Raw genomic sequence first — 13440 nt, 5'->3', positions numbered from 1 at the left:
ATCTCAGCCTGTATTTCTTTTCTCGCAAGACTGTCTCTTCCTACGATCATTTCCATCGCTCACTTGAACGAGATCGACGCGTCCAACACTACTACGCCCACACGCCGGGCTCAGCCCGTGATTACAAGATGCATTTCCGTCAGACTCTCCTCAACTTCTACCGTGCACGAGTTGAGAATGTGAACTCCGGAGCCATCGAGTCGTCAGGCTCTCGCCCGCCAATATTTCGCTCTGCAAGCTCTACATCCTCAGACAATGACCCAGACACCATCGTTATTACCTCACGGGCCGCCAGACCGCCACCACAACAACTCCCCACGCCCTCCGAGAGCTCCTTTGACATGTCCCTTCAAGATGCCCAGGTCGCAACCATGAAACAAGTGCCAAAAGGCAGGGCTCGACGCGTCAGTGCCAGAATGACGAAGACGCAAAGCCGCAATGGTCTTATCGAGGACATGAAAGAAGGGGACGTCAAAGGAAGGACTATCAGCGGAGAGACCTTGGTGAACTTGGAAAATACAAGTCAGTCAACACTGGTCAAAGAAGGCATTGCCGCATTGGACTTGCCGTGGAGCGTGAACGAGGTCTTTACAAAGCAGGGCAAGGAAGATTTGCTCGGTGAGAAGAGCAGCGCAGCGGACGGTTCGAGAGAGTCGACCGAGACTGCAGAGGATCCAGAGGAACAGCGTCTACGAGCAGAAAAGGCGGCTGCGAAGAAGGTGAAAATGGCCGAGAACAACAAAATATGGGAGGAACGTCGCAAGGCTGCAGAGAAGCTAGCAACAAGAAGGTCGTCGAGAATGCCAGTCCTAGAGAAGGCGGGAGAGGTCGTTTCCAGTATTGCTAACAGCGTGCTTGGAAAGAGGAAGGATAGAGCGTCAGATTCGCGCAGCGGAACGCGATCAAAAAGCTTGGGAGGCGCGGAGCTAGCTACTCCAGAACCCATTCAGAAGAAGAGACGCGTCAGCGAGGGTGATGCCACCGTGGTGGAACCTATCCAACCGAAAGTTCCCGCCCGACGGCGGGAAAAGAAATGGCTTGCATCGGGACTCTACGCTGGCCAGCCTAGGGTTTTGGATATGCGACCGACTGGAAGCAAGGGTAGACGCAAGAGCGTGGCTCCTTCTGAACCTGTCAAGGAAAACTCTGTCTTGCCTCTGCCAATGTTCGCCGGCGAGCGTCTCCTGGACCACGGCCGCGATTTCAAGCTGCCTTTCGACATCTTTTCTCCCGTTCCGGCCGGTCAGCCGAAGCCCGACGAGTGGAGAAAAGTTAACAAAAATGTCTTTGTTGGCGATGCTGCCCAAGCATGGCGGGTGTCAAAGTATGAGGAGCATTCGAGCTGTCTGTGCAAGCCTGAGACGGGTTGCGATCAGAATTGCATGAATCGATATATGTACTACGAATGTGATGGCCGAAACTGTAACTTGAAGGCAGAAGAGTGTGGGAACCGTGCATTTGAGAGCCTCCAGCAACGAGTCAAGAAAGGAGGCAAGTACAACATTGGCGTGGAGGTGATTAAGACGGAGGACAGGGGATACGGCGTACGAAGCAATCGTACGTTTGATCCAAATCAGATCATCGTGGAGTATACGGGAGAGATCATTACTCAGGAGGAATGCGAGCGCCGCATGAAGACAATGTATAAAAATAACGAGGTAAGGCGATCGTGAGAGGGACACTGTCAGTTCACACTAACGCAGAGCAGTGCTATTATCTGATGCTCTTTGATCAGAACATGATCATTGACGCTACTCGAGGATCCATTGCACGATTCGTCAATCATTCCTGCGAACCCAATTGCAGGATGGAAAAGTGGACGGTTAACGGCAAACCTCGAATGGCACTCTTCGCAGGCGATCGAGGTATTATGACGGGAGAAGAACTCACCTACGACTACAACTTCGATCCGTATTCACAGAAGAACGTCCAAGAATGTCGCTGTGGGTCCCAAAAGTGCCGTGGAGTCCTAGGACCAAGATCCAAGGAGGAGCGCAAACCAAAGAGTCCCGAGAAGGAGACGAACAAGAGCCGCAGCAAACTGGCAGGCGCGAAACGAAAGATCGCCGAGGTTCTCGAGGAGAGCACCAGCCGGATCGCGAAAAAGGCCAAGTTGGCTGCTGCACCGAAACAGAAGATTGCGCAGCTCATAGGGGAGAGCACCAGCCTGATCACGAAGAAGACCAAGGTGGCTGCTGCACCGAAACGGAAGGCCTCAGGTCGTTCGCAATCCGGTAGCCCAGTCAAGGTGCGAAAGATGAAGCTCATCAAGAAGGCAGTGACGCGAAAGACAAGCGCGACAGTTGTGGGAGGTCTCTCCAGACGCCCCTCAAAACTCAAGACTCTTGTTGCGAGTGCTAAGAGCAAGGCAGTCAAACAAAGAGTTGTGTCGACGTCGTCTTCGACCGCTTTGATTGTGAAGGCAAGCCCGAAAAGGACCACCACGGCGCCCATCAGCCGATCATCAAGCTTGAAACAGAAAGCATCTAGCATCAAGAGTCGGGTTGTGAGAAGTGTTCGAGGCACTCAGAGAGCGAGGACCAAATCTATTCGAGCGCTTGAGGCTGAAGCGGGGGCTTCATAAATACGACAACTGGTGACGAGGGAAGCTTTGACGCTGGTATGTTATATGATGAGCTTGTGTGGAGATGGAAGGGCCATGACAGCGGATCGTATTATACAGTCGGACGGATAGGCCACATCTCATAGAGAGTATGAGGTCGTCAGTGGTTGCGGATACCCAAGGCTGGTCTGTTTTGTGGACAGCGGACTTCTCCTTGATCGTCGATAGAGTTAGTGATGCGGAGAAAGTGATGCCGTGAACCAACCCTGAAGCGCGTGCCTCGAAGCGGGAGGTGATGTATTCTCTGTTGTGACACGATATAATCAGTTTATTGTCTTCATAAACCCCCACGAGTCTCAGTAAACCTTCCTACCACTCTCAAGCAGGACCAATCATGGGTGAATCGATTACTGCGAAATCGTCGTCCTCCTTTGGATCTGTCATCGAGAAATATCGTCCTGATCTGGCCCCGTATGAAGATCTCTACAAGCACTGCCATGCCAACGGCGAACTCTCGACGCAGGAGAAAGAAACAGCGTCACTGATCACGGCGCATCTGAAGAAACTCTCGGACGACCTGGACATACGAACAGGGATAGGCGGCCACGGTCAGATCGCCATCCTGAAGAATGGACCGGGAAAGACGATTCTGCTGAGGGCCGACATCGACGCTCTTCCCGTGCAGGAGAAGACGGGTTTACCTTACGCCAGCACGAAAACCATGCGCGACACGGACGGACTGGTCAAGCCGGTGATGCACGCCTGCGGCCACGATTTCCACATCACTTCTCTACTAGCAGCTGCGGAGACGCTCATTGCCGCCCGCGAGACGTGGTCCGGCACCATCGTGTTTCTCTTTCAGCCCGCCGAAGAGAGAGGGTGCGGCGCTCAGACCATGGTGGACGATGGACTCTATTCTGCCGACAAACACGCCTGCCCGATCCCGGATGTCGTGCTGGGTCAACACGTGTTTCCTCTCCAGGCGGGCAAGACGGCCACGCGGGCGGGACCAGTCATGTCCGCGGCGGACAGTTTCAAGGTCACCATCTACGGTAGCGGCGGGCATGGCAGTATGCCCCATCGCACAATCGACCCTGTTGTCATCGCCTCACATATTGTCGTGCGCTTACAAACAATCCGCTCTCGCGAAGTGCCTCCGGACGAGACTGCCGTAGTCACAGTGGGCGCATTGCAGGCGGGGAGCACCGAGAACGTCATCTCCGACGAAGCCGTGCTGAAGATCAACATCCGCAGCGTCAGCGTCGAATGGCGCGAAAAGATTTTAGCTTCAGTGAAACGAATCATCAAAGCCGAGTGTCTCGCGGGTGATTGCCCTAAAGATCCGCTAATCGAACCGACCTCTTCATTCCCCCTGACCATCAACGACGACCGGGTCGCAGGCGAAATCAACAATTCCTTCACCGCGTACTTTGGCGAAGAAAACCACGACCCAAGCCTCAAGAACGTGCTGGGCAGTGAGGATTTCGGCATCCTGGGTTCTAGTATTGGGAAGCCGTATTGTTTCTGGTTCTTTGGCGGGCATGACCCGAACATGTATGCGGAGATGGTCAAGAAGGGGGACGAGCACAAGATTCCAGTCAATCATAGTCCGTTCTTCGCGCCGGTTGTGCAGCCGACTTTGACGGTTGGGGTGGACGCGTTGGTTGTGGCGGCGCTGACTTATCTGGGCAAGAGGTGACCACTGATCATGGACTCTATCTGATGCTAGACGAGCTGGATGAGCTGGATCATGGATGGATGAATGTATGGAGGATGGATCATATTGAGCATGTACCCAGCTGGAGTGCTGCTCGCGCTTCCTCGAACCAGGCGAGAGCTCGAGCCATGGTCACGCAGCCAAAAATGTATCTAGAGCCAGGCTCTCTCTATCATGACATGCTGTGTATATCGCTTCTAGGATCTCTACGCGTCGTGTTTCCCATCCTTCAACAACCCCTTCCCCTTTCTCCCTACCTAGGTAGCCAATGAAGTACAGATGAGGCTTTTCTCCAATCCTGCTCACCCATTTGTAATCAAACGCAAGGCTACCGGATGGCACGAGCCCTTTTCCCCAAGTTTCTGTTTCGCGAGCGACATCGGCACTTTGCACGCCATCTCCTCAGCGGAGAATGGCCGAACGCATTGAACCCACGTTGGCGCAAACCGCGGGGGTCGCATAATAGAACCGCATCTTGCCAGACTCACTGACTTTGCGGTCCTAAGAAACGCGTGGGGTTAAGTTATATATTTCTGGAAAAAGCTATATGAGTTTCAGGTCCATGAGCAGGGCGGTTTGCAGACTGACATCCACGGCCAACATCTTCGCACAGTCTCATTCGAATACTAGTTGGTTGGCATCTGGTATAAAATCACAGCATTTAACAACCATGTCTCCTTCGACGCCGCTCAAACTCGCCATCCTGGACGACTATGCCTCCATCTCGCTGCCTTACTTCCAGCAGTCCCTTGGGGATCAAGTGCAGATTGACACATTCCCGACGACGCTCAACGCGCGGATCCCATCCGAGCACGACAAACTCGTGGAGCGACTGAAACCATACACGATCATCTCGTCGATGCGCGAGCGCACATTGTTCCCGCGCTCTGTGCTCGAGAAACTCCCCAATCTGAAGCTATTGGTGACTACAGCCATGAGGAACGCGGCCATCGACATGGCGGCGTGCAAGGATTTGGGCATCACGGTGGTGGGGACGACGCCGAAACCGAACGCTGTCAAGGGGTATGATGCGACTAACGAGATCACCTGGGCGTTGATTCTGGGGTTCGCGAAGGATATTGTTCATGGGGATGCGGTGATTAAATCGCCTTCGACGTCCGCAGCGGACCCGAATGCCGAGTTCGGAGGCTGGCAGACGCACCTGGCCATGGGGCTGGCGGGCAAGACGCTCGGCCTGCTGGGCTTGGGCAAGCTGGGCACGCAGTGCGGCGTGACGGGCGTATTGGGGTTCGGGATGAAGGTGCTGGCGTGGTCTTCCTCGCTGACGCAAGAAAAGGCCGACGAGGCGGCGCAGTCGCGCGGCTTACCCCCGGGCACCTTCCAGGTCGCCGCGTCCAAGCAGGATCTGTTTGAGAAAGCCGACATCCTGAGCGTGCACTACGTGCTCTCGGACCGCAGTCGCGGCATCGTGGGAGCCGCCGAGCTCGCGTCCATGAAAAAATCCGCGTTTCTGGTCAATACGTCCCGCGGACCCCTTGTCGACGAAACCGCCCTTGTCAACGCCCTCGAGGCCGGCAAAATCCGCGGCGTCGCCCTCGATGTCTTCGACACGGAACCGATCCCCAAGGACACTCCCTGGCGGAAACACAACTACTGGGGCCAAAACGGCAGGAGTCGTGTCTTGCTTAGTCCACACATGGGATACGTCGAGGAGGAGACTATGCATAGCTGGTACGAGCAGCAGAGTCGGGCCATAGCGAGCTGGATCAAGGGGGATGAAGTCAAGGGTATTATGCAGTAGTGGGTAAGTGAGGGAGTCAGTGGATGGGTGGGTGGAGGACGAGGTGAAGAGAGAGAGGGAGAGAGCGGGTTTCTGGGACTAGGCATCGCATAGAGCAGTACACTGGCGCCCTGTGAGATACGAATCAAAGCTCTTGCGACATGGTACATATATTGCGGAGAACGTGCGCTAATCGTAGCGTCCGACCATCTACCTTTATTCTCAATGTGGTCGATATGTGCAATCACCAATTCGTCCTCCTTACTGGCCTGCCTGCCACAATCATAAACTGTCGTCGTTCTTAATCTGAACCTTGATGGCTCCGCTCTTCGGATCACTCGCCGTCTTGAAAGCAGTGACCGCATCACTCATATTGAACCGATGCGTGACCAACTTCTCCAGCGAAATGACTCCGCTCTCTACTAGTCTGATAGCCTTCGGCCACGTATTGCAGTATCGGTATTGGTACTGAAGGTCGACCTCTTGCGTGGACAGCCTCATGAAAGGGATCGTCATCTCATTCTTGCCGACGCCAATCACGAACACCTTGCCGCCGAACTTGACCGACCAGATTGCCGTATTGACGCTCGATTCGACGCCGGTGCATTCCATCGCAACGCGAGGCCGGATACCGCCCATTGCGGAGACGACCTGCTCGGCACACTCCTCTGCAGACACTCCCTTGGGGACCTGAAATGTGGTGACTCGCGGGACAAGGGACTTTGCAAATTTTAACCGTCCTTCATCGATATCGGTGATCAAGAGAGGACATGCGCCCGCAGCTGCGCAGCACAACAGTGTAACCAAGCCGATCGGTCCAGCACCACATACCAACACGGGATCTCCAAGCCTCACACCGGCACGTTCCATCCCTGCCAAAGCTACAGAGAGTGGCTCTAGCATACTTCCGTCCTCGTAGCTCATATCCCCGATCTTGTGACACCACACAGCCGGGTGTTTAACATATCTCCTCAATAAGCCATCAACGGGTGGCGTGGAGAGAAACTCGACGCTCTCACAACCATTATATCTGCCAGTCAAGCATGGCTCGCACTTGAAACACGGGATGTTCGGTTCAATGGCCACTCTGTCGCCCGGCTTCAAATTCGTCACACTGGGGTGGGCAGATAATATGATGCCCGCAGATTCGTGGCCTAGGATATGGTCGTCCGTGACGATCATAGGACCTATACAGCCTGCGTGCCAGAAGTGTACGTCTGAGCCGCATATTCCTGTGCTTTTGATGCCGATGTAGACTTCTCCTTCTCTTAAGTCTTTTCCCCCTTGGACTTCTGCAAGGGTTGGAGACGTTTCAGCCACCCAAAGGTCATGTTTGGGATTGGTGAAGACGCCAATGTTGGACTTTGTGGGCTGGAGGTCCGAGGAGCCTTTGCTCGGGTTAGAGGCGCCATTTGTCACGGCGGCGGTCGCATCCATATGACCGTTAGAGGTCGACATCGCGGGCATGGCGACTTTGTATTTCCACCAAAGCAAAAAGCCAGTGCGGGGTAGGGCAAAGAGTGTCTGGTAGAGAACAGCTGGAGTGCTTCGAAGGGTTGCTTTCCCTAAGAAAGACACGCCCGAGGTGCGATTTCACAAGTTATGTACTCTGGACTCTGCTGTCAAACAGGCATAACACATCCGCGTGCACAAAGAATTGGTAGAGTCGCTCTCCAAGCACCATTCGGAGTCCACTTTGGTTATTTTGCCGGTTTCCTCAACCCCACTGACGTTGACTTCCGGGGCGTGACCGCCGCGAGATTTCCTCTTTGGGCTTCTCCTCCACTATCGTCGTGGCGGTGGTGGTGGCTATCCGGCGGCTTCGGGCCATGTTGGGCCGAGAGGACGATTATCCGGTCACTCTGCCCAGAGGACAGCGAGGACGGATTGCGAGGTTGCAGAATCGGTACGAGGTAGATTGCTAGCCATTGTTGACAAATGGAGCGGAGTGATACATCGTAAAGTCCCGTCTTCGTCGTCTCAGCCGGTGGCAGAGAATTTAGTGTCACGTGACTTTGCGATTATCACGTGACAAATCTTCCACGTGATGAGGCTTGGTATCTTTCCAGCGTTTGCACAGCCAACCAAGAAGCTTCGTCGTCCATTGCAACCGCCAGCCTCACCGTTCTCACCATTTACCATCCTCGACTTCGCCGCAATGTCGAAATGCCATCAGGAGCGTGATTGCGTTGCTTCCTCATGTCTCTATGGCTTCGAGCTCCCAACAGTCAGCTGTATACACCTGAATAATGGTCCAAATTCGGCGCCTCAGCAGACAGAAGGACCAACCCAGCGACATCGTATCCGGCTGAGAAGCCTAACTCCCGGTGCTTGACCAGCTATCACTGGGGAATGATCACAACTATTTGACCATTCTTTGCACCATGTTAGCAGCCGATTATCATGTCGGGTGGATCTCTGCACTACCGCTAGAAGAGGCCGCGGCTCTGGACATGCTCGACGAAAGGCACGGCAACATTCAACAGGCGACCCATGACACCAATAATTACATTTTGGGCCGAATTGGTCCACACAATGTAGTCATCGCATGTTTACCTCAAGGAGTTATCGGTCCCGTATCGGCAGCTTCTGTAGCCATCCCCATGCGCGCCACCTTTCCCTCTCTTAAATTCATCCTGCTTGTGGGAATTGGTGGTGGTGTCCCCACAGCACAGCATGACATTCGACTAGGAGATGTCGTTGTGAGCCGCCCAACCGGACAATTCGGTGGCGTGGTTCAATACGACTTTGGAAAGACCCTCCATCAAGGACACTTTGTTCGAACCGGCTCACTCAATCGTCCCCCTGACCTATTGTTGAATGCTGTCTCAAGTTTAGAAGCTCAACATCTCAGCCAAGGAGGGTCTCAAATCAGTGCCATCCTAGAAGATGTCGTCCGGAGGAACCCACGGCGAGGCAAGGCTTGCAGGTATCCAAATGCCGACAAAGACGAATTGTTTGAGTCATCTTACGCCCACCAAATCTCGGAGAGCGCCCTCTGCAAAGCTTGTGACCGCGGTAGGCTTGTCAATCGGCCACGTCGCCACGGAACTCATCCCGCCATACACTATGGCTTGATTGCATCAGGCAGCCAAGTTATCCGAGATTCGATTATGAGGGAGCGTCTCAGTGCAGAACTAGATGTTCTCTGCTTTGAGATGGAAGCTGCTGGATTGATGAACTATTTTGACTGCTTAGTTATTCGAGGCATTTGCGACTACTCGGATTCACACAAAAACAAGCGATGGCAGGAGTATGCAGCCGCCACAGCCGCCGCTTACGCGAAAGAGCTTTTGTGGATGATACACCCACCAGCCTCCTTCCAACAAATCATGCCTGATAGGACTTCTGGTGACAGAGGGGGCATCAGTGCTCAGTACATCCAAGAGGACTCGTTTCAAGAAGGACATGCGTCTGGTTTTGATGCCAGGTTTCCGACGGCAACTAGATTCCACTCGGCTGCCGACGAATCAGGTAAGCGTTCTATCTCCAGTGCTGTAAGATGCTGAGACTTTTGGGAAAGCATGTCTCCGGTCGCTTTGGTTTAGGGAGATGGGTGGTCGCCGAGACAACATTGATCGTGCGGCCGAGGGAACCTGCTCCTGGCTGGCAGAACACCCGGACTATCAGCGATGGGCTTCACAGAATCATGGCTTCCTCTGGATAACAGGAAACCCGGGTAGTGGCAAGAGTGTCCTTCTTGACACGCTGGTAAGCAGGGTCGATAGCCTCAGGGACAAGAAGGTTATTGTAGCTTCATTTTTCATCCATGGCCGGGGCACCCAGATACAAAAATCCCCTGTTGGACTATATCGGTCTATTCTGCATCAGATTCTGACAAAGGCCGAGATCTTACTAACAGAGCTAACAAGCACTTTCGTGTTGAATCAGCAAAATCAGGGTGAATATGGACACGCTTGGGCGTGGCACGAAAAGGGTTTGTTCGACTTCCTCCATGATCGAGTGAAGCGATATGCTAGACACTCTATCAAGATCTTCATCGATGCCTTGGACGAATGTGGCGAAGAAACTGCAAGGAAGCTTTCAGCAGAACTCTGGAGCCTGACGACCCCGACTTCGGGGTCCCAATCGGCAATCAGCGTGTGTATCACCTGCCGTCACTATCCAGTCATGGATCTATATGGTGCACCTGAGATCTGCGTCGAAACTCAAAATTCTGGCGACATTGCTAGATTTGTGCAGGGCCGTCTCGCGTTGGTCTTTAAGAACAAAGACTCGCGAGGAGATGTGGAGACCGAAATACTGCGCAAAGCTGCCGGAAATTTCCTATGGACGGCCCTTATCCTCGAACAAACAACCCGTAAAGGACGTCACGGCTATAGTTTGGGAAAGATTCGCAAAGAAATTCAAAACAGCTCCCCGGAGCTTAGCCAGATATACAAAGACGCGTTGACAAAAATACCACCTGAGGACAGGATGGATGCAATGCATCTCTTCGAGTGGGTATGCCTTGCCGAGGAGCCGCTTTCCCCAGTCCAGATGCGCTATGCAATGGCCTTTGACCCGCTTGCTCCGGTGAGGACTATTGCAGCATGGGAGGATTCAGAAACATTTTATGAGACCGACGGACAAACAGAAACGCTGATAAAAGCGATATCTGGTGGCCTCGTCGAGATTGTCGAAGGAGGCGGCATCATTCAGTGCATTCATCAGTCTGTCAAGGACTATCTCCTGCAGCAAGGCTTGGAGGATCTCGAGAGCTCTATCAGCCAAGAACCATCGAGTTCCGGTCTTGGCTCTATCCTATCACAAGCTCATGAGCTCATCTTCAAATGCTGCATGCATTATATCCTCACGGACGAAATTCTCCGGCTTCCCGTCAAAGAGGAGGAGGTTCCAAAGGATCAGTATCCCCTCATTCAGTATGCTGTGTCTAGGTGGCCCACGCATCTGAAAAAAGCCGACCTCGATGGTAGACTACAGAGAGAACTTTTGACATACTTCGAATGGCCCTCTCGGACTCGCCTGGACCAATGGCTATCACTATGCTGCCTGGATTCTCGTGCTTGTGTTCTCCCACCAGGAGCACACTTACTGCATCTTGCTGGTTATTATAACCTCTGTCATGTCATAGATGCCGTTTTTGACAACAACCCATACGACGAGGTTGATGCTAGAGATGCCAATGGATGTACCCCTCTTATCTGGGCGGCAAAGAATGGACATGCCGAGGCGACGAAGTGCTTCGTCCGCCGCGGGGCAGACGTCAACTCTTTTGATGCGCAACGACATTCGTCCTTGTGGTGGGCTTTAAATCGCGGTCATTTGGAGGTAGCGGAAATCTTAGTCCAACAGGGAGCAGATGTTAATTTACAAGACGAAGCGGGCCGCACAGCGTTATTCTGGGCATCATATAATCAGGACGAAGCGTCGGTCGATTTCTTGCTATCCAGAAACGCAAATCCCAACATAAAGAACAGTCAAGGAAGGTCACCGCTCCATGCTTCTCACGCTTATTGGCAGAGTAGGGGGGAAATGCTAAGAAGATCTCACGCGATTGCACGGAAACTGCTTGAGAAGGGCGCACAACCAAGCAAGGAGTCATCCGAGGGTGAGGTCCTGCTGCAATGGGCTCTGCGTCTCAACATGCATGACATTATCGATCTCATCTTGAAAGTTGACCAATTTGCCCACGATGCTAGCCGAAGAGCGCTGGCCTTTTTGCAGGCCTTGCATACACGGAATCTCTCGGCCGCCTTCAAGTTTGCCAATGCTGGGATCAATGCCCAAAGGTTCACAGACTTCAGTGGCGAGACACCCATCGCCTACGTCCTTGGGATGAATTGCCAAGCGATTGCCGAAGTATTACTTGAGAAAAAGAACTGTGACCCCAACGGTCGCGGGTCCAGAGGAATTACTCCTCTCATTGCTACTGCACAACGGGGACTTGTTGTCATGATGAAGTCTCTTATCACTCTGGGTGCCGAAGTGGATCTCGCCGACTTTGAAACCCGAACCGCTTTGTCATTTGCTGCAGAGGGCGGATATTTAGATGCTGCTCGCCTACTCATTGAAACGCATGCTGACCTAAATTTGAGCGACAAAAAGGGGAAAACACCGCTGATGTGGGCAGCTGAGCATGGGCATGCTCATGTGGTCGATCTACTCGTCCAAAAGGGCGCAAATCTAGAAGCTCAAGATTCTTTGGAATGTTCGGTACTATTTTGGGCGGCGAGAGGTGGGAAGAGTGCTGTGATGAAGTCACTGGGTGGTGTGGACAAGGAGCACCGGAATTCACTGGGTCAAACTGCCCTCTGGTGGGCTATAATGCATCACCAGATCGATGCTGCAAGATGCCTACTTGTCTCCGGCGCCAACGCCAACCCAACCGATAGGGATGGCAGCAGTCTCCTCTTATGTACAGTGTCTATTGGTTATCTTGCTGGCGCCCAGCTTCTCCTCGAGCACGGCGCGGATGCCAATGCAAAGGGCCACAAGCAGCAAACGGCGCTTCTTGTGGCAACGACGAATGGCAGCATTGAGATGATACGACTGCTGCTTCGCTACCAAGCAAATCCTGACGAAGAGGGTTTCGACGGCTATACTCCATTACTACTTGCGGTCAAGAAAAATCTGGTGATTGCCGTCGCAGTCCTTTGCGAAGTCTCGCAACTGAATCGTGGCGACCACAATCGGCGGACGCCACTTTTGTCATCAGCCGTGACCAATGGGAATGAAACAGTTGCAAAGTGTCTGTTGGAACATGGAGTTGACGCCAATTGCCGAGATAATCGAGGGAGGACTCCATTGTCCTTCGCTTGCGAGTATGGGTATGAAAGTCTCGTGAGGATCTTGCTGGAGTACCGGGTCGATATCGACGCTCAGGATCAGGATGGCCGTACCGCCTTGTGGTGGGCGGCGGCCTATGGCAGAACCGCCATTCTGAAAACCTTGCTCGAGAGAAGGACCGAGATGGAAGTGTTGGCCGAATTGGACGAATCGGCATTATTGAAAGCTGTGGATAACGGCCATGTCGAGGCGGCTCGGCTCCTGTTGCAACACATGTTCGCTGCTCGTTCCGATCCTAAATTCAGCTCCAGGCTCCTGGGATTGGCAACCGACAACAGCGATCCAGCCATGGTGTCAATGTTGATTCAAGAAGGGGTAGACTGTAGTCGAACCCTTCCCTCTGGTCGAACGCTGTTGTCATGGGCTGCGAAGACCGGTTGCCTTGATGTTCTGAAGACGTTGGACAGCCATGGGATTGACCTTGAGGCCCCCTGCGATCAGCAAGGGCTTACCGCCCTTGACTTGGCCTTCCAACGCCGCCACATGAATGTGGTTGAGTTCTTGATGGGATACTCGAAATGACAAAATGTATGTATACGACTGGTCGTCTTTCACTTTTTGGCACTACTGTTCGACCGTGAAGCTACCTCCCCCGGACAAGGCTGCGAC

General features: G+C 53.3%; 5 protein-coding genes across 5 annotated transcripts; 4 read left to right on the top strand and 1 right to left on the bottom strand.

The window, feature by feature from the left end:
- Positions 1 to 128: 128 nt before the first annotated feature.
- Positions 129 to 2584, top strand: Z520_02282 (uncharacterized protein; the record flags this gene model as incomplete). Its single annotated transcript, XM_016772796.1, has 2 exons — positions 129 to 1658; positions 1709 to 2584. The coding sequence occupies 2 exons, from the start codon at positions 129 to 131 to the stop codon at positions 2582 to 2584; spliced, it is 2406 nt and encodes an 801-aa protein (XP_016636266.1).
- A 373-nt stretch (positions 2585 to 2957) lies between these two features.
- On the top strand, positions 2958 to 4262 carry Z520_02281 (uncharacterized protein; the record flags this gene model as incomplete). The annotated part of the gene is made up of 1 exon (XM_016772795.1): positions 2958 to 4262. One exon carries the CDS (start codon positions 2958 to 2960, stop codon positions 4260 to 4262), a length of 1305 nt encoding a protein of 434 aa, XP_016636265.1.
- Positions 4263 to 4950: 688 nt separating this feature from the next.
- Positions 4951 to 6042, top strand: Z520_02280 (uncharacterized protein; the record flags this gene model as incomplete). Its single annotated transcript, XM_016772794.1, has 1 exon — positions 4951 to 6042. The coding sequence occupies one exon, from the start codon at positions 4951 to 4953 to the stop codon at positions 6040 to 6042; it is 1092 nt and encodes a 363-aa protein (XP_016636264.1).
- A 261-nt stretch (positions 6043 to 6303) lies between these two features.
- On the bottom strand, positions 6304 to 7479 carry Z520_02279 (L-arabinitol 4-dehydrogenase; the record flags this gene model as incomplete). Its single annotated transcript, XM_016772793.1, has 1 exon — positions 6304 to 7479. The coding sequence occupies one exon, from the start codon at positions 7477 to 7479 to the stop codon at positions 6304 to 6306; it is 1176 nt and encodes a 391-aa protein (XP_016636263.1).
- A 926-nt stretch (positions 7480 to 8405) lies between these two features.
- On the top strand, positions 8406 to 13353 carry Z520_02278 (uncharacterized protein; the record flags this gene model as incomplete). Its single annotated transcript, XM_016772792.1, has 2 exons — positions 8406 to 9495; positions 9545 to 13353. The coding sequence occupies 2 exons, from the start codon at positions 8406 to 8408 to the stop codon at positions 13351 to 13353; spliced, it is 4899 nt and encodes a 1632-aa protein (XP_016636262.1).
- Between the last annotated feature and the right edge of the window lie 87 nt (positions 13354 to 13440).

Source organism: Fonsecaea multimorphosa (genome assembly GCF_000836435.1).
Source record: "Fonsecaea multimorphosa CBS 102226 unplaced genomic scaffold supercont1.3, whole genome shotgun sequence".
Lineage (NCBI taxonomy): Eukaryota > Fungi > Ascomycota > Eurotiomycetes > Chaetothyriales > Herpotrichiellaceae > Fonsecaea > Fonsecaea multimorphosa.
The sequence above is the reverse complement of the archived record's forward strand: the minus strand, read 5'-3'. Positions and strand labels throughout refer to the sequence as shown.